Raw genomic sequence first — 22,053 nt, 5'->3', positions numbered from 1 at the left:
GGAAATCCCCAACTATTAATATTAAATTTTTTTTCTCCTTTCAATTTTGTCCATTTTTTTTTATTACTGTGGGGGCTCTTCTATTCAGTTCATATGCATTTCAAATTGCCAGATATTTCTGTCATGTTTTCCTTTAGGTATTTAACACATTTTTCTTTTAATAATTTTAATATATGTATAATAGCTATTTTAAAGTCTTTAAAGCCTTTGTCTGCTAAATTCTATATCTGGGCCCATTCAGGTACATTTTTTATTGACTGCTTTTTTCTTTATTATGGATCACACAGGTTTTTGTCAAAAATGTGTTTTTTAAAGTAACATGATAGTAGCTCTGGATTTTGATTATTTTTTCCTTGAGGGTTGGTTTTGTCTATTTTTTTATTAATAACTTCCTTTGTCTTAATCTGTAGAATCTATCTATATCCCTCATGATATGTGACTGCTGATTTCTCTGCTCAGTTTTTTTTTTCTTATTCTAATTTTTCTTTTTAACCTGGCTTCCTAGGGATTGCTCTGAGTCTCCGTAGTTTAATTGTTATTTAATGATTGATCAGAGGTTGTACTCAAACACTGAGACCAGCCAGTACTGATGGAACTGTGTGGCAGTTGACGAGCACATGCAGTATTTAGGCAGTTTTGAAGTCTGTTCCAGCTTTAACTTTCTACTGGGCCCTCTTTTGTCTCCTTTGTGCGTGTCATTATGTCCTAGTCAGATTGTATAGCAAGGTGGACAGACTGGGTGGCCTGGCGAACTTACGTAGCCTCTGTCTGCCTGTCTCATCTTCATTTACCCTGGTATGTTTCTTGCTATACCACCAATGTGCTAACCCTTACCAGGGCCATAGCCATAAACTTGTAGAGCTGGGCACTTTCCTTATTAATTTCTTTCAGTTTGCTTTCTTTGTTGACAATATCACTAATGGGTTTTTTGGCCTCCACTCCAAATCAAATCAGCCCCCTCTATTGTCAGCCCCTTTCAGAAGTGAAGCTGCTAGTTTTCATGACCAGCCTTACCCTGGTAGGAGTACTGTATTGACTGAGCTATAAAGGAGTGGGAGCAGCCCCAGGCAAGAACATCTCTGACTCCCAGTGTTCTTAGGCAGAGTTCAGTGATTTCCTCACAAATATATGTTTCTCAGTTTGATATTTATGATTTCTTGATTTCCAGAGCCATGAAATCATTGTTTTTGATAATTTTGTCCAGTTTCATAGTTGTTTCTTGGGGAAATTTCCTGACTGACTTCTCCATCAACAAAAGTCCTGCCTCAAATGGCGACTGTTAAAATGGCAAGTTCACTTGCTGAGGTTCTACTTAACAAGGATCCATTCTATAGTCTTTGTACCATTTTGGTACAGATTTGGGGTCTCTGGTAATCACAACAATCTGTTCACCATGCTACCCAGTCAGCCCACTTTGCTATACAATCTGTCATCTTAGTCCTGTTTGAGTAATCTTACATTTCAAAAATAATTGCCAGTAACTTTTTGGGTATTATTTTCTTTTGAATACCACATGGATGGCATCTGACACTGTTTATAATGCTGAATTTAATGGAAGTTTACAAATAAGTTATTCTATGATTCTCCTTTAAAAATGCAGATATGCATATATGTATATAGTAGTATATCTTGTCTCTTCTATAACACAGAATATTTAAATGGTTAACATTTGTGCTGCAGTATAGCTTTCTGGCTCATGAAAAATGAAAGCTATCAGCGATCTGGGCAATAAGATTCATCGCCAATAGTCACTAGCAACAGCACACAGCATTTTAATATCAGTGAGGTCCACAGCTAGCAGTAAGAGCTGGTGTAATTGAAAGACGTTTAGGTGCAATCGTTCTGCTGTTTGTTCCTTGCCAGGTTCAACATGGGATTATGTGAGTATTTGAAGAAAACAGCAATTTTTTTGTATCTTTGAAAGATGTAAAAAGCGTAGATTAGTGCTTAAATTTGAGGAATGTGGTAATTTAAAATCATGTGGCTCTAAAATAAAAAGGTATTTTATTTGTCTGGTTGATTAAAGCTTTATAAAAGCTACGCCATGGATACAAGTGAACCGATAATTCTGGTCTAATGTTGCCGTGGTAACAACTCATGCTGATATAATTGAGAACATCTTATACATCCTGGTTCGAACGTTTTCTCCCTGCCATTTTGAGTTGTTCTAGTGGTATATGAAGGAGGCTGGATAACTAGCTTGAAAGAAATTCAATCTCGTCATGGACATCTTTGGCATTAATCTGATGTTTACTAATGATATCTCATGCTAGGCAGTTATGCTTTGCTTCTAGGGGCTTCTCTTTTTAAAACAAAAGAAAGCTCTTTTCATTTTCTGTGTGCTGCATGCTCCAGTGTGTGTGTTTACACCATCGGTTCTTCTCCCTCTAGAGATTAGCATAACTCCCTTTGCCGTTGGATTGTTGTTTTGAGCAATATGTTTTGGAAAGGTTGGTTTTCATCATGAGTGGTAAGTATGCTCTCTGAGGCTCTGCAGCTGTTTATTTTAAAAATATATACTTATAAAAGGAAAAAATATTTTTGAAGGGGCAGTTATAAAGCCAGAGCTACTGTGAATTATATTTTGTGGTGATGCTTTTGTACTTAAGCATTATAGTAAATTGCCTTCAAAAACCATTAAGAACTGTAAATAATTAATGGCACTATTAATAGTCAATACCAATAATCAGTTTCTAATTTTCTTTATGGTTTTGATTTATTGTATTTTTGGACACTGTTATTAATTGTGTTATAAATTAGTAAATAGACTGACCATAAGAGAGGATTTTCTTTTAGTATCTGATCCTGAAGATAATTAGTTTAACTTTCCTTTGATTAGCTTTGTCATCCTAATGCTAATTTTTGTTAGATTATTCTTAATAGATTTTTAAAATTCTAATCTTGAAAATAAGATGCTGCCAAAATTTTGTTGATGTATTGGTTGCTTTTACCTACAATTTATTGAGAAATAAGGATATAATGATGAAATAAATAGAGCATTTTGGTTTGGGAGGATTCATTAAAATTTTTAATGGTTTTTTGGGTAAATAATTTTTTAGAATAAGTACATTTGTGACAATGAGTCTCTTTTTTGTTATTATAATGTGATTTATTTTTTCTAAACATTTCCAATACTGGTTTTTTTTTTTTGAGAAAATATACTACAGTATGTACTGCAGTTTATCATAGGGTAAAAGCTGTCACTTCAAGCCAAACCTGCAGCTAAAAATAGATATCCTGTTGTTAGAGTGAGAAATATTTGCTTAGAGCATAATTCATTAGCATCTTTTGCTTAACTAAAGAATAAGATGCTTGGAAGTTAACCTTTGATTCAGATATTTTTAAGAGAAGTCGAATATGGTTTCTCTGATACAGTCCTATAATTTGCATTTAAAAGATTTGGAATTGGAATTTTAGAAACTGAGAGGTGAATTTTTGCTGTATAATGATAGAATTCAAAACTGACGAACCTTTTCTTTCATAACTGGAAATCACCTTCTTATAACCAATAAATATTCTTTATCCTGCTGCAGTACAATATAAACCTCTTAAACACTGTTATATATTTGTTTATAGAATAATATTAGACATTAAAGGGACATTTTAACATGCAAAATATTAAGAATTAACTGGATTGTTATTTTCCTGTTATTGAAGTCGATCTTTCTGATCTGCTGTTTTAAATTTAAACTAATATTACAAATTCAACATACCCATTCCTTAGGATTTCTGTGGGTATCAAAAGTGAATATACCTGGTTATTATATGTTTATTTGTTTGAATCAGGCCAATGTATGTTTTCTCTTTGAAATTTTGGCATATAATCTAGAGTCTTTAGGTAACCACCATGGTGTTCTGGAGGTTTTGCAATAGGATAGATTGGATTTAGCTGACGAAAAATGTTGTTGCTTCACTATTGCTTATTTTTCTTTAAAAAGCTATGCATTATAAATAGTATTTGATATATTTGATCATACTGGCCTTCTCTTCTAGCCATTTTCTACCACAATAATCATCATAATCACAACTAGGCATTCTGACTTTGTCAGGATTACCCAATTTCAACTGATTTTAATCGTGTCATAAATGGTTAAATGCCCTAGCCATTTCAAAATGTGGAAAATTACAAGTGAGGTGTGGTTTTATTTGTAAAAATAAGCAAATGCTAGGCCTTTTAATCTAAGTATATAACTACACTTGTGATATTTATGTGTATGTGGTACTTTTCTCATTATAAGGCTATTCTTTTTATTCTTTGCCGATTAAATGTTAGTTTTTTCTGAGAATCTATCTTTGGCCTTCTTTTGATGCTACATTCTCTCCAAATAATCTCATCCATGCCTACATCTTCAGTCATTACCTGGACATTCAGTTCAAAAGTGAATTTTTTCTTATCATCCCTAAATCTGCTCCATTTTCATTGACTCTGATATCTGTTAATGATCTCACTGCCCATTCAGGAAGTGAAAACAGAAACCTTGGTCATTTCTAACTTGTTTCTTACCCTCAGGCATGTACTCAGTCATTAAGTTATATTGATTCTATATCAGAAATCACTCAATATTCTCCAGTTTTACTGACACCGGGAAGGCTTCTAGATCGTTTCTTAATCCTATTGCAATAACGGCATCACAGGTCTACCAGCTTCCAGTTTTATGTCCTTCAAGGACATTTTCCACACTGAAATTTTCTAAATGCAAAAATGCCCATTTTTTAACCTAACATAAAAATTTTCTACTCCCTGTTGCCTTTAAAATAAAGGTTAAACCCCTTAATAGGTTATATGTGATCAATGACTTACCTTTCTGGTTTTATTTGCAAAATCTCTCTCATAAATTTTGATCTATTCATACTATATTACATATAATTCCTTACTACCTTTCCATATTTATATTCTTTATTATAAAAATTTGGAGAACTAGTCAGTACCTCCAACACTGACCCTGTAAAATTAGGTGATTTATCTGTACTCCCAAAGCAAACTCACAAACTATAACAATTATTTTATTGTATTAAAATTATAAATTTGTGTCTCTAATTTCTAAACATTGAACATAAGTCTAAGATAGTGCCTTGGTCATTGTATGTTTCTGGCAGTAGTCACCCCAGTACCCCAAACATAGCAAGGAACCCCATAAATACTTATATAATTAATGATTGACTAAATATAATTCCTTTTTATATACTTGAACATTTTTCTTACATTGCCGATAAAAAATATCAGTGTGAGTTTTTATTTTTTGGTTCAGAAAAATACAATAACCATAGTATTTACTTGTTCCTTCATCATCTTTGTAGGATTAAGTTACATAAAATGCTTAAGAAACTAAGTTGTACCAATCAGTACGTTTATCTTCCTAGTATTTCAAAAACTGGTTATAGGTATGAAAAAAGCCTTCACTTTTAAATGTTTTTCTTACTCATAACACTTTTTGTGAAGTGTTTGCTCTTGTTAAGCAAACAAATCCTATGAAGAAATACTCAAGGAACTTCTCTAAAAATCTATCAAACTATTTTAAGGCCCTTTTGTTTAGAGGATATAGCAACTTACTCAAATAAGCTTAAGCAGAACAAGATACAGGTATTATTGGGATGCAGAGTATGCCATGAAGCTCAAAGGCAAAAGTAGAGTTGAGCTGTCCCAAAGAGTAGAATTGATTTGGAAGGCTGACTGGAATCATAATAATATCTTTCTCTGGCAAAGATGCCAACACCTAAATAAATCTCAATTTTTCTCACTGAGATTACATGACATCTTGACTTTTTTCCTTGTAATCGCTTTATTATCCTCATTGTGTAGAGAATAGGTTTCTCTGATGCTTGTGCAAAATGAAGCTTAATTCTCTGAAAGTTTCAAAGTTTATGTGCTCTCCTAGTTCCTATGCTTACTGCTATAACTAGCATAATTATATGAAAATCCTGGGTGAGAACTTTGGCCCAGCTGTAGTTGAGGGCAAATCTCTGAAGAAGAAGGCATGAATTTGCTGTGAATTACAGCACTATACAGACTTGAGACCAACACTTCATTAATTCCCCTTTCTAAATCCTAACTAAAAAATATAAGAAAAAAAATTGGGAAAGCAGTATATCAGTTCTGAAATTAAAGATGGATATTTGCCCAAATAGGTACAAGATTTGATGATCAGACTCCAAAGTCTAATTAACAGTTTTAACTTGAGTAGGTTTTCTTCATGGAAAAGAAATAATAGTTTCGCCCTCACTAACTTGAGGGATGAGGAAAATTAGTGGAAGATCCAACACTGCTCATCACTTTCATTCTAAAGCAGCTGTAGTGGGACAACCAAGAATGTATTAGGCCATTCCAAGTGGAAAAGTGACCTCTCTTTAAATATAGAAGGTTCTTTCCTCACATGGAAGGCATCATCACCAGCAAGAAATCTTATAGTCCTGGCCACATTCCCATTTATGAAGGTCACAGTATTACTTAACTAATAATGTAAACATGTGTACACTAAATGATCTGAAGAGTTTATTCTAACAGCACCTACATATGAAGTGAGAAGGCCCAAAGAAAAACCACTTACCTTATTTGGAGCATTTGAAAAGTTTTGAAAAGCTTGTAATTGTTCATGAATGAATAAACAAGAAAAGCAACAATGTGGAACCTATGAAAGAGCATATACACCACAAAACGATAAAGTCACAGTCTTCAAGAGGTAGAGAATGAAGTTATATTTAGAAAATATGTTCTAAATATGAGTATAAACAAAAAATTATAGATTGCATCTGTTAATTCTTAAAAATTTCAAGTGAGCATGGAGTTAGTGAACTAAGACATGAAATAAAGATAAAACAAGAAACTAGAATGAAAAGATTACTGGCTGAGAGGCAGGAATGGAAAAGAAACATAATGATGTGATAGGGAAAAGTCATAAGATAATAAACCTGGCATTTGCAGAATATAAAGCTGCATTAGAGGCAGGAAAGAGCAAAATAATCACTGCAGAAAATTAAATTAATAATGTGAAGATCTAGCTAGATAGACCCTAATAGAATAAAGAGGAAATGGACAAGATAAAAATTTTAAAATTAAAAGTATGTTGAATAAAAGTAGGAAAAAAATTAAAAAAGAAAATAAAAGTAGGACATTTTACAAATTGAATGGATAGCATTCCAACAGAACAGAACAGATATGATTAATAGAACAGAAGCAATCAAAAATATGATTCAGGATAACTTGTCAGTTGAAGAAAAACCTGAATCTGTAAACTGAAAGAGTCCATTTTGTTTTGATAAGTTTAACAAAGATGCTAACATCTAAATATATCCTGGTGAGTATTTGGAATTTCCAGCATAAGAAAATAAAATCCACAAACATTCTGATATCTTTGCATCTTACAACCTAACATGAAGCTTGTCCTATAAATAAAAAAATCCAAAATTGGAGACTAGATAACTTAAAAATCTTTTTGGGGCAGGAATTACTGAAGATCATAGCACCTTGAAATGCTCAATAAACTGTAACAAGTGTCCCTTTAAATGAATACCTGAATTTGCCGTTTAAGTGAATGCTGATTTAATTAGGATTAAAATAAATTCTCAAAGTACAAAAAAATCATGTGGTAAATGAAAACCAGAGCTGTAAGGGGGAACATACTTCAACTGCACTGAGGACATTTTTAGACCTTGGTGGAGCTTTTGTTTAAAATGGCCTCACAGAGATGGAAGGCAGGTTGTTTAATGCCTGCAGTTTAGGATTTCTTAGCCCCCTGTAAAAAGCTAGCATCCTACAAAGATCATAACCTCAGTGAAAGCATAGATTAGAAAATAAAACCGCTCCACTGACAAAAGGAGAAAATAAGGAAGTTTGCATTTCTCGGCTTGGGTTCCTGGGAGCAGGGGAGGAATGTGTGCTCATGTATAGGATGCCTCTCCTGAGAATATTTAATCAACTGCCTCCTCTCAAGTAGGTTTCAAATTTTAATCTGTATTAATTGTGTGGTTTAGGAACCACCAATAAAATACTTTATCAGAATAGTTGCAGGCCTGTAACATATACTCTACAGGCAGAAGCTAATACAAAACCCTATGTTGGGACACATCCTCAGACCAAGACCTGCAGGTTCTTGCAGCTAAAGCCCCACTGAAGTTTGTGTTCACAATCTAAAAGCAAAATAGACATACACACACACTTACACACATACTGCAAATGATATTGAGATACAACAGGATTAGAACCTGCCAATAATGTCAGTAGACATAGTAAGATCATCACATATGACTACTATAATTAGTGACATAAAAATAAATGTAAGAGGAAAAAATGTATATAATTCTAACAGAGACTTAGAATATAAAAAACAAAATTGACCTATGTAGGGGAAATTTCATAGATAATAAAGAATTCTAACCCAGTAATTGAAGAATACACAGGAATATGTATAACACTTAGAAAATTAATTATATGACTAAACATATTCAATAAATTTCAAAGACTTGATATACAGGCTACAGTATATCAAGTATAATTACTTAATTACCACAAGGCAATTAAGCTTAATCAATAATAAAAGGCATTAAAAAAAATCACACAAGTGTATATATTTGGGGATTTTAAAAATTTAACTCACCAAAGAATTAACTCATAAATTTAAAGTCTATGTATCAGAACCTGTGGGGTGCAGCAAAAGTGAATATAGAATTAAATTTCTAAGTGCTTAAATTAGGAAAAAGACATTCATGATGTAAGAAAACAAGTTAAAAACACTGCATGGTTACTCAAAAGAAGAAGGAAACTAATAAAGACATGAGCAAAGATGAATAGGTGGAAGGGAAACATTCAAAGAACAAAAATTTCAATCTTGTGTGAAATTTTCCAAAGCATTGAAAAAGAGAAAATATTCTTAAATTCATTTATTGATTCTAGGATAGTTTTACAAGTCAAGTATGGGAAAAGAAAATTAGTTAGATACATTTTCTCTGAAGTTAGAATAGGAAAAGGATGCCCACTGCCATTGTTTCTGTATGTCATTGCACTTTTAGTCATAACCTGAGCAGTAAAAGAAGAAAAATGTGGAGAGAACCAAATTGCCATTATTCATGTGTGATTTGTGATTGTTTACATAGAAGACTCAATCTACCAATGTGATTTCAGAATTGATGAGAGTCTAGAAAGATTGTCAGATATTTAAAAAATCAATATATAAACATCAACCATGTTCTATACATCAGCAACAAACAAAAAAAAAAAGGAATTTTTAAAAATCTCCCTTTACAATAGCAACCAAAGTGCTAAAACCTAGGTATAAATCTAATAAAAGTGTAATAAGACCTTTAAGGGAAAAAATATAAAATTCTATCAAGGATTATTCACCTAATCTTTAACAATAAGATATAATTTTTATATTCAGTAGATTAGCAAAATATGGAAAGTCTGACATTAACAAATTTTGTTGAGGATATGAAGCATCAAGGATATGGTGGGAAAATAAATTGATGCTACCATTTATTGAGCCATTTGTTACTGCGGAAGTTATACTATGCATTCCTTATCATCTAGGAATCCATTCTTAGCTCTATATTGTCTGGAAACAAGACAAAATATTTGAATTCAGGCCTCTCTGGAAAATTGTTGACATATGATTGTAGTGGATACAATACACCTACAAGAAAAAGCCTTACTGAACAATGAAGGAAATGAATTATATTTCAAGGAACATTTCAAAGATTGTCTGAGTCATTAGTTTTAGGACTATAAATTTACTTTGAGTTTTCATTACAAAATTATATAGGAAACATCACCAGTCAAACATGGCATGGATGGCCTGGAAAATCCACAGCATCCCCAGATGGAGAGCTGTTGGGAGTGAAAGCATGTACATGTGATTATTTGTGAATGAATACACTGTGTGAATTCATAGTATATCCATCTATCCATGTAGATGCTAGTAATATAAGTTAATGTATTTCTTTCTAGAATGATTATGTAAATATATGTCTCATTAAAAGTGTTCCTATTTTTCCATATAAAACTATAATAAAAATTTTGTTTTTCAACAGTTTCGTGATGCAGTCAATTATGCTGTTCACTTGTAACTAAGACGATGAAAAATTAACAAGTAATAAAACAGAGAGAGTAAAGAAGAGTAAAATAAATATTGCAATAAGAAGTATAACCTTCATTGCCTATTAAACTTCCAAATACTCATTTATATGTGACTTTAGTCTTTGTAGAAAGACTAATTAATCATCTTAGAAATCAAAAGTAGGAATAGTCCAATAAACTGCACAATTACAACTGAAGTGTTAAAGCTGTTTTTTATACCCACTATCATTTTCAAGGTTATGGTGAATTTAGTTTGAATCAATATGTTTAAATATGTTGAGGCAAGTAAAGTGCCCTGTCAGCAAAGTAAACACAATTATTCTTCCATTTCAAAGGATATAAGATGATAATTTATTAAAGTATTTCCCGAGAAGAATTTTGGTTGGTTAAAAAAAGGATATCCAAAGAATTTCCTTTAATCTTTATATAAAACGTTTTTGGTATGTATATTCAAGGGTTTTTTTTCATTCTATTTCTATGTGTAGTACAGTAATGAACATGTATGGATGGGTAACTTCTTGTAGGTATGTTATTTTATATGTTATTTAATCTCTGTTTATTCTTTTTGATCAAGCACGCAAGTCATCAGATGCATCTGGTAGGAAAACCTTTTTTTTTTTTTTTTTTTACAGAACAATTCTGTTACTTTGATTATTGTAAGCTAAATTTTTGTGAGATATTTTTGTGGCAATTAGAATATTTTGTATTGTTTTTACGGTTCTGTTTACTGAAAATATTTTTAGTGGATGTGGGGAGGGGGAGAGTATTTTTAGAAATACCAAGTAGAGCTCTAAAGAGGTGGATGTTTTTAAATAGGGATGGAAGAAGACAGACTAATGTATTCCCCTAGATGTACATTTTCTAGAGATTTTGGCAAGATTTTGTAAGAGATTGTTCTCTTCTGTTATTTAATGATAGAACTTGGTATTTTCATAGGTAACTTCCCTTTGTTTCCATTCTGTTTTGTTCTTTCTGGCATACACTAAATAATTCTTAAATGGGCCGGGCGCGGTGGCTCAAGCCTGTAATCCCAGCACTTTGGGAGGCCGAGGCGGGTGGATCACGAGGTCAAGAGATCGAGACCATCCTGGTCAACATGGTGAAACCCCGTCTCTACTAAAAATACAAAAAATTAGCTGGGCATGGTGGCGCATGCCTGTAATCCCAGCTACTCAGGAGGCTGAGGCAGGAGAATTGCCTGAACCCAGGAGACGGAGGTTGCGGTGAGCCGAGATCGCGCCATTGCACTCCAGCCTGGGTAACAAGAGCGAAACTCCATCTCAAAAAAAAAAAAAAAAACAAAAACAAAAAAATTCTTAAATGGAATAATGCTTTTATTAAGGTAAATGAGGGAGATGAAAATAATGACAAAGACAGTAGAAGGAACATAAATTATCTTTTCAGCAACAAATTTTTCAACGGTTATTACAAAATTGACACTGTTAAAAACATATTATTGTTTATGGTTCCTAATATTTTATCTTTTTCTAATAGAAAATTTTATAATAGCCTTGTTCCTTATTCTCTACAAAAATAGCCATCAGGGTTTAACTTATTGAAACCTCTAATCCTCATCATCCCTCATTATTTTATCTGGATCCCCGCTCCCTTAGCAAAAGATCTTGCCATCTATTTCCCAGAAGAAATAGAATCTAGCAACTGTGAACTAACTCAGTTTACTCCTCTTTCTACCCATCCATTGAAAAGTATCCCTATGCCAAAAAATACCTCGATGATTCAGCACCTGCTTGCCTGGGCACTTCATCTCCCGCTGATGTTTTACATGTACCCAATGCTGTGGTTATTAAAGTCAGTTGCTATTTCCTGGATAAACCATGCTCTTCTTCCATCCCATTTATGTAAGATCACCTCAGCCTAGAAGGTCTTTTTCCCCAACTTTATCTGCCAGAGGAATTCTTTATCTTTCAAGATTCAGCACAAATGCTGTGTCCTCTATTATGCCTTACCTTACTGTCCAAGAATTTCCCTCTCCCAGCTCTCACAGCACCTTATAATTGCCTTTTGTTGTTGCCTTTGTCCCATTCCATTATGATGATTCATGTAAACTTCTCATTTCCTTAACAGTGGTGATACATTTATTCTTTGTAGTATTCAGAGTCTGGCTCAGAATCTGACACCACTAAATGGTGCTCAATAAATATTGTTGAAAATATTGTTAAATCAGCACTGAGGAGGTAGAACGACTGAAAAATACTAGTCTTTCCAAAGGGAATAAACCAGGTTTTTTAATTCATAGTGTCTTTCCTGCAGTAGATTTTGACTGAATAACATAACTTCAGAGATGGTATTGCGATAGTTACAGGATACGTATTTCAATATTTACTTCTTAATATTATTATGAGGACTATTGTTATTAGAACTTAAAGTTTTTGTTAGTTTTTGTTTTAAGGAAAATAAGAAGGGTATTGATTTTGGCACTAAAGAGCAGTTACTGATTTTACTTCTTTACCGTTTAATTTTAAGATAACTTATTTGAATAATGCAGTCAAATAATTGAATTTGTACATTAACATTTTATTTCTGTATATAGTATTCTGAAAAAAATGTGTATTGGTGACTTCATGCTAATATGTTATTTTTATTCATATGATTTAATCATTGTCTAATTTATTTTTTGGACTCAAGCTTGCTCCTCTTCAGAAATATCTGGTAGGCAATTACTTTTTAATAAAACAAATATTACCTTTAAAATTTTTTATTTATTGTTTGCAAGTTTTTACTTTCCTTATAAAGTTATATTTTTATTAATTATATCGAGCTGATAAAATATTTTCATTGATGAAGGACATGGCTTGTTTAGTTTTGTTGGGTTTTACCTATATAAATGATTTATATTGCAATTTCTTGTGTAATACTTTAGAAAGAATAACTATAGCATCATGAAACAGTAGAAGTTGTACAAGCTAGTATAAGAAAGATTAATATATACCACTGAAATTAGATTACCCAGGTTAATGAGTAGTTTTTGAAAATACATTTATACTGTTGTAAACTTTGCATGAAACAGTGAATATTTTAACTGTATATTTACCCTGGAAAGTTTTTATTCTGTTTTTTTCTATTGTCGGTTTGTTCCTTTTCTGTTTTTCTTATATAAATTGAATAAAAGTTAGAGCCGTGTAAAAGAAGAAGGTGAAATTCGTCTTATTAAAAAGAAACTGGAGAACTCAACATTTAGAGTTGTAATCTGTTTATGAATCTTAAAGTAGATTTATAAACTCTAAATACGAAATATGAATGATACTCTTTCACGACTTGGATAATGGTATACTATAGCAACATACTCTTTTTATCATAAGCAGTAACCTAGTTTATCTTACACAGCACCCAAACATATTTAATAAATACATTTGTTAAATGTTAACAGTGAAACATTCTTGTCATAGTAGAGTTATCTAAATTATGTGGGATGAAGTATGCTGTGCTCTAATTTTCAGGTCAGTTTTCCTAATGTTTAAAATAAACTTTGACATCTGATTTTTAAACTATGTTCTAGGTATAAATACATTAAAAATTTGAAGTGAGAATAAGAACTAAGTTGTGCTTTTATATACTTGTAAAAATTGATAAAAATTGTCTTTTTTTTCATCTCATGAATGTGGGTGAATGTTCCTGCAAAAAAATCTTTAATGAACATATAGATTCCTTTGGTATGCTCATTTCCTTTAGAATGCAATGCAATAGACTCTTTAAATGATACAAACAGAAAAAATATATATTTGAAAATGTATACTTCGGAAATAAATTATTTTTTGTATGTGTCCTCTTTTTGGTAGTACCTAGTTTTCTCAGATATTGACCAATACAGAATAAAATGTATTGCAGAAAAATCCTTTGAAGTATTTTTTTCTTATGAAGAATTATTAATCACTGTTAGATGCTTTGGATTTAGGTACCTATCATCACACAGCTAGGAAGTATTAGAGCTAATATTGTAACTCAGATGTGCCAGGCTCCAAAACCATCACAATGGTTTAAGCGGTTAAATGTAGATATGGCTTATATATTAGAACACAATAAGTAAAGCAAAAAATTGAGAACTTGAAAGCATATGCTTTTAGGGAATTCTGGGTTGAATGTGAAGCAGTATTTGAATCTGACTGTCTCTCTCACATCTTACTTTATTATCTGCAAATGCTTTATTTCAGTGGATAGAAATTTTTTAAATAGCTAGATAAGAGAAAAGTATTTAGAAGTTACATACACCAATATCTAAATGTAATAAAATTCAAAGCAAATACATGTGGTTCTAGATTGCCTATTGTTTTAGGGTTACACATAATCCAGTATATTGTGAAATATTTCTTTTTGGTAGATTTGTTATTAAAAGATGTATATTTTGGTTAACTTATATTTTTACAAAGAATTAACTATGTGCATCTTTGCATCTACATAGTACACATATAAACTAAAAATTTCACGTGTAGATTTTTTATATGACAAAAAAATGTTTCGAGAACAGGTTTTCCTCATGGAACTACTAACAACGTCATACTTAGTGCCCATCCTTTAATGTACTCTTAAAGGAAATCCCTTTATATATTGATGTAATTTGTAAAATTTAATATATTTGATTAATACCCATTTCTGATAATTGTCACATAAGACCTTTATGAAAACTTTTATTTACTTTCTTTAGTATTTGACAATAAACTCAGGAATATTGATGAGTACAGAGAATATTTTAAAGAATTTCTTGCATATTCTATTAGTGAATAAAGTTAAATAATACCTGAAATTTTTCTTTTAGCTTATCACCAAGGAGGGAAAAGGAATTTTTTTCAACTTATCATCTTTGACAAATACTGCCAGTCCATCCTTTGATCATTTACTTTTTTCTTAACTCCAGATCCCCTTAACATGAGGTGACAGGAAAAGTGGAAACAGGATGTTAAGGATGTTTTTTTTTACCTTCCCTGACTCTCTTCTTTGTCTCTAAATTATTTATACTCATGTAGGCATCTGGAGAGTTTATATTGCAACTTGATGTGCAAGTTCTATAAATAAAGATAACTAAAAATATTTTTCACAAGAAACAAGAGATGTATTTTGGGAATCACAAGTTGTTGTTTTTTTAAAATGCCACAGTGCATGTTGCAATAAATTACGTTTTTAATTTAATTTATAGCCATCATGTCCATGTGAATGCCGTGTGCAGATATGTCTGCTCCATGCGAAAAAATAAAATCTTACCTATGAAACCACTCTTTTTCAGTTGTAACTAGTACATTAATTTTTAGAAGTAAGAATGACTTGAACCATCCTTAATTCCAAGAAAACAACACTTTGGCCAGCACAGTGGCCCACACCTGTAATCCTAGCACTTTGGGAGGCTGAGGCAGAAGGATCATTTGAGGTCAAAATTTCAAGACAAGCCTGGGCAACAGAGTGAGACCCAATCTCTATAAAAAATAAGAAAATTAGCCAGATATGGTGGTGCACATCTGTAGTCCCAGCTACTTAGGAGGCTCAGGCTGGGGGATTGCTTGAGCCTAGTAGTCTGAGGCTCTAATGGACTGTGATCATGCCATTGTATTCCAGCCTGAGTCACGGAGCAAGACCCAGTCTTAAAAAGAAGTAATAAAAAGAAAAAAGAAAATGTAAGAATTTGCCCTCCTTAATCCACCCCTCAAGAAGAATTAGATTATATTTGGATGATTAGCTGAAATTCTTTGATTCATTGTTTTAGTACATGAGATTTTCCTACAATGGGAAAGTTCTAAGTTTAAAAATTCTTTTTCTCAATTTTTCTAAAATAGGCATTCTGAGAGTATTTTACAAGAGAACACAAAGAATAGTTTATACAGTGTAGTAAAATAATGTCTTCAGAGATTCATACTCCTGTTACTTAAAAACTAATGTCTGCTTTTGGTGCCTGTCATCATCATTTTGAAATCTCAAAGCATTTAAAATGCCAAAAGCCGTTTTGGTTAGTAACAGTGTTTTGCCAAAGGTATGACATTGGTATGACATTTATAAAGAAGGAAAAATAAAATATACTTTAGAATAGGTACCTATCTCACTTTAATACTACTGTATCAATTGGAACATTAAAGAATTTGTGAGTTCTTTGCTAGTATAGTCAAGTTTTATTCTTTTACCCAAAGATATGAACAACAATACATTTTGTTAATGCCTTTTTATCCCTTTGGAATATTTTTTCTATTTATTTTTAAACATCTGATGTTGTTTTCTAAAATAGCTTTTGAAAAGGGGGAAACTTTTAACTGGTTCATTTAATTTACAAATTAAAAACTTCAAACCATAGCTCTATAAAATAATATGTATATTTGATACCCCCATTATTAATCAATATATAAACATTTGGTTTTGAATTGCTTTACTTTAGTGTACATTTTAAATTGGGTATTCAGACATTTAGTTTATGCTGCAAATTTAGAATGAGATTGTTAAACTGGATTTTTTGTTGGTGATGTTTTGTTCTGTTTTTACATCTTTGTTGGTGTCATTTATGTGTTAGTCTGCTTTTATTTTTTCCCTTTACCCTTAGTAAAAAAAATATATATATATACAAATCTGATAACATAAATCCTTACACCTGAAAACAGCTCTTTATAAAAATCAATTATTTTTGAAACTCCACAAATGTTCATGTTCTCCAGATGTTTTCAGTTCTTGTGTCTAAAGGCTCTGTTAGTATCACTGATGGCCTTTTTACAATCCCTATTTTGTCCTAGATTAATTTCTGAGTTACATTACTTTCTGGTATGTTTTCAGGAATAGAATTTTTGTTATGACATTTGAAATTATCAAAATGGTTTCCTTATAGAACAATGTTAGAGATTCTTAGAGATTTGAGAAAGTTCTTAGAGATACTAAATAGCTCTCTGATGTATCATGATAAAATATACATTTTATCACAATAGATGACATGACTGTTTTTAGCAAGAAAACATGTAATATAAATATTCTTATACATAATTAAATATTCTTACAAGACAAATTTGTTTTTATATGTATATTTTCAGTGAAAGAGTTTCTAGCCAAAGCCAAAGAAGACTTTTTGAAAAAATGGGAGAATCCAACTCCGGTAAGGAATACTTAGATTTTTCTACAATTTAAAGATCTTGTGTTAATAAAATCATGATTCTTGCCTAAGAAATTTATTACTTCAGAAATTTTAATTTTCTTAGTAAACAGAAGCTTAAACAGACCACTTTAATGGCCTTAGTAAACAGAAGCTTAAAATGAGAATTTTGCCAGTTATACTTTGATGTATTAATTAATCTTAATGTATATCTAAATTGCAGAAGGAACTAATTTCCAGTATAATACCTAATTATAAATTTTGATACTAATTCCAATTGCTATAAAATTTTAATATTTTCTAATATATTAATTTTGAATTATGCCTTTAATAGCATACTTAATATTTTTATTAAATACAAAAATAAGAGTCCTTTTGTGCAGTTTAAAATTCTCAGTCATAGAGAATTTGGCTATCAACAACATTCCTGGTACACAGGCATCTTTTTTATCATTTTGATGGGGCATGCCCTATATAATTTAAGGTATAGATCTTAACTAGATCTAAAAACTGTATATAAAAAGAACCATCTATAATTTATAAAAATAATCTTTTTAGAGTTATAAATAATGAATAAATTGTAATAGTAAATTTTAAAGTCTTTTCTTTCTAGCTCAAAAGTTTATATTTCAAGTATTTTGTCACTAAAGAATTCTAAATAAATGTTAAAGATGCCATTACTACCAAGATTTAGAGTATGACCTGTAAGTTAAAACATAGTCACAAAGATTAAACATTGTGATTACAAAATGTAGACATTGTGTAACATGAAACAATAAGAGAATTAAGGAAGATATCATATTTTTATAATACAAAGAAAAGCAATGAAAAAACCATAAAGAGCAAAAATGTGTGTTCTGTTGCCTATTAATAAAATTTGTTTTAATTATTTAGTTGAGTCTGTGGTAAGATTTTAATCCATCTATGTTGATAAAACCTAAAATTAAAGATTAATTAAATTAATTCAATCAGAATTATGAGTTTTTACATTGATTAAAAAATCTCATAACTAAAAATTACTTTAAATTTTAAATTGTGAAATCAAAATATAATGAAAACAAGTTATAGGTAAAAAAACAGAATTGCTTGCTCTCTGTAATGATCCAACAGGAAGCTAAAATGGGTCTCAAAAGGCAACGTTTGATTTGCAATACAGATACAATCCAACTACAGTGAACTCCTGTACCTATTCAGATTCCTCACTGGATGAAGAATCATATTGCATCACATTTTTCTCAAGCTAAGCACTGCATACTGGGCCTTCAAAATATTTTTCTGATATTTTCATGGAGTTCTTTGCATTGAAAACCTATTAAACAAATGGGTCAGCAATTACTGCTTGTTGCTATTTAACACATAAATTGTTCTAATAATTTTCATTTTGTTGTGGCAAGAACAAATTTAATAAATTGATGCCTCCAATTATTTGCTTCTTTTCGGTAGTCAAAGCCAAACAAAGATGTTTCCTTATAACAAAACATCTATTCAAGAAAAAAAGAGTCCGATTATTGTTCTGGGATTCTGGCTCTTGGTTCTTTGTAGAATGAGGAACCCTTCTTTCCTTATTGTTACTGTTTTAGATAATACTGTGTTATTACAACATACAGAGAGAAAGCCACTAGGCTCTCTCATGCTGCTATTATCTAGCTCTACAAGCTTATATAAGACAGAAATGAAGCAAGACAGATTTCTTCATAGGTAACTTTAGTGAAAGGGCTCTGATTCCTTAGTTTATCTATTCATTACAGTTATTTGCAAATGCATTAAGTTTGTGTGGCTTCTATGACTGTAAGTATGCCTTTAGTCAGTTTGTAATTATTAAAATACGAAACTGATTTATTAGAAGTTCAGTACTAAGATTAAAAGTTCAATACTAGGAATGCATACTGGCATGTAATCTTTAATATTTCAGCTGAGGCTCTTATTTCCTTCTATTACTATTTTGCTCTGTTTTGCAATACATTATCTCCTCAGATATTAAATCCTTTCTTGTTTAAAGGGAAAAATAGAACCAATAACCTGGAATCTCAATAGCCTTTTGTATTGCTTTTAAATGGATAGTTATAAATTGAATCATCCATTATGATTATGTATTATTAAAGCATTTATAATTCTCATAGTGTTTTTATGAGAAATTTTAATTTTATTTATATATTTATATGTAGAATAATGCTGGACTTGAAGATTTTGAAAGGAAAAAAACCCTTGGAACAGGTTCATTTGGAAGAGTCATGTTGGTAAAACACAAAGCCACTGAACAGTATTATGCCATGAAGATCTTAGATAAGCAGAAGGTTAGTATATTTGTTGTTATTTACCTTTAGGGTAAACTTTAGTTTTATCAGCTAGACTATTAAACAGATTCAGTATAATGACTTAACATTGACACCTTGAAATAATTTTATTATTACATTTAATTTTTAACCTTATTTATTGTAACTATATTATTCATAGTTAATATACAGTCAGCCCTTCCATATCTGTGGGTTCTACATCCATGGATTTAACCAATCACAGATTGGAGATATTTGGGGGAAAAATTACATCTATACCTAACATGTACAGACTTCTTTTTCTCATTATTTCTTAAAGAATACAGTATAACAACTGTATACATAGCATTTACAACATATTAGGTATTATAATTAATACCTAATATTTGGTATTTAAATAATTTAAAATATATGGAGAATGTGCTTTATGCAAAGCCTCTGTCATTTTATATAAGTGTCTTGAGTACCTGGGCATTTTGGTTTCTGCCATAGGTCCTGGATCCAACCCCCAGGAATACTGATGGACAACTGTAATTTATTGTGACAATTATGGACTAATTTGTTATGTAACTAGTTAAAATGTGTACAGTAGTGACCCAACCACTTCATGTTAGAGATTTTGAAAACCTGAAGTCCAAAGAGTTGAAGTCATCTCCAGAGTCAGAAAGTTAGTTAAATAGAAGGCCTAGATTAAAACACAGATCTGAAAGGAAAAAAAAAAAACAAAAAAAAACCACAGATCTGGCTCCACTCAGTTTTTTGCTGAATATTATTGGTATACTCCTAATTTTATATATCAATACCTGGCTGGTGTCTTTAATTACTTTTCTTATTCATATTTATTTAACGTCTTGACTTCTGTGACTATTTTCACATTGACAATTAGACTCTAGCAAGAAAGAATGCTACCTTCTAATGATTTACACATATACGAGAAAATTATTTATATGTTTTGCTAAGGTCACCACTTCTTAAATTCAAAATAGAATCACATATGGAATAGAATTACAGTCTTCGTGAAGCCAACATAAATTACTTACCCCTTCTATAGAAAATCCAGAAGAAGTAGAAAATCCGGAGGAGGCTTAAGTCTAAGTGACTGAGGATATAAAGATAGTTTTTGTTACGAAGATGGTTTTTTCCCCAATATTTTGTGTGCCCTCTTCTATGGCAGTATAAATTAAATTTTGAGAATGTATACCTATATTTATTTAGATATTATACAGTGAAGATTGTTCATTTTTACTCACTATTTTTTAATTATGGACTTTCTCTTCGTTCTTAATTTTCTTACTGATCTTCTGAAGTATTTGAAATCAGTATCTAGTTATTGCAGAGATTTCGACCAGCTTTTATAGAGGACTTTAAGTCATTAGGACCTTAGTATTTTCACATTAATTTTTAGTTTATTTTAGGTAATTGTATAGTTTAATTGACATAACTAGTTTTTAAGTAATTTCTTATGGGTCTGTTTCTTATTCCTACTTAGCTCTCACTTCTTAATTAAAGCTGTAGTTGACCTTCATAAGACCAAGTTTTAAATCCTCTATTAGGTTTTTATTTGAATCCTATTATAAAAGTAATGACAAAAGCCATAATTAATTATGCACCAATATAATTGTTGGTAATTGTTGTTATCTTCCTTATTCAATTCTAACAGTTTTGCTTATCCAAGTTCATTACTTGATAATATAATGTTTTAATTTTGCTAAAATACATTAAAAGATATTTATCTCTCAATTACAGGTCGTTAAACTGAAGCAAATAGAGCATACTTTGAATGAGAAAAGAATATTACAGGCAGTGAATTTTCCTTTCCTTGTTCGACTGGAGTATGCTTTTAAGGTAAATTTTAGCAATATCTAAATAAGATATTTTCAACCTGATTTTTTAAATATGAAGCTATAAATAGGATTCTAAACCAGATAAGCCTAGAGAATATAATTAAACAAAACAAATATCTTTAGAGTTTATGTAATTAAATCCTATTGTGCTTATAAACTCAGCTAACATTTGAAAAGGTTTTGATTCTCTTTGGAGAAATTGTTCAAGGTGATATGTGCAATTCTTCATGAGTTGCTATTACAAAATGAGATATTTCAGTTTATCAAAAACCATAGGAATATCTTATTAAACAATTCTTATACTTACACAAATAAATACACCCAACACATCTTCTACTTTTATTTAACCCTTTTTGCCACTATCTCACCAAATTCTTTTTTTTTTTTTTTTTGAGACAGAGTCTTGTTCTGTCGCCAGGTGCCAGGCTGGAGTGCAGTGGTGCGATCTCCGCTCACTGCAACCTCCCCCTCCTGGGTTCAAGCAATTCTCCTGCCTCAGCCTCCCAAGTAGCTGGGACTACAGACACGCGCCACCACGCCCAGCTAATTTTTTATATTTTAGCAGAGACGGAGTTTCACTATGTTGGCCAGGATGGTCTTGATCTCTTGACCTCGTGATCCACCCGCCTCGGCCTCCCAAAGTGCTGGGATTACAGGCGTGAGCCACCATGCCCGGCCCATCTTCTTTTACTTAGTAATTTGAGTTCTAGTCTTTTCACTTATTCAAAGCAGAATAATTTTTGTTTCACTATTCAAGTGTCTGAAAAATTTTTACAAGATTCATTATTTAAATTGGCCACT

At 31.4% G+C, this 22,053-nt stretch overlaps 1 protein-coding gene across 7 annotated transcripts in view; it reads left to right on the top strand.

Annotated features, from left to right (window-relative positions):
• Nucleotides 1-22,053, top strand: part of PRKACB (protein kinase cAMP-activated catalytic subunit beta) — a 147,228-nt gene that overhangs the window by 79,747 nt on the left and 45,428 nt on the right. For 2 of the 7 annotated variants that reach the window (XM_032296446.1, XM_032296442.1), the window contains exons 2-4: nt 17,077-17,138; nt 19,301-19,429; nt 21,155-21,253. In XM_032296446.1, coding sequence (XP_032152337.1) covers nt 17,077-17,138; nt 19,301-19,429; nt 21,155-21,253 — 290 coding nt within the window. Of the gene's footprint in view, nt 1-513; nt 1,881-1,951; nt 2,471-10,640; nt 10,665-12,712; nt 12,737-17,076; nt 17,139-19,300; nt 19,430-21,154; nt 21,254-22,053 lie in introns of those variants that run through there. The other 5 variants (XM_032296444.1, XM_032296445.1, XM_032296443.1 and 2 more) reach the window with 5 other exon arrangements.

This window comes from Sapajus apella, unplaced genomic scaffold, assembly GCF_009761245.1.
Source record: "Sapajus apella isolate SASKATOON/1434 unplaced genomic scaffold, GSC_monkey_1.0 scaffold36, whole genome shotgun sequence".
NCBI lineage: Eukaryota > Metazoa > Chordata > Mammalia > Primates > Cebidae > Sapajus > Sapajus apella.
This window is presented reverse-complemented; position numbering and strand designations above follow the sequence as displayed.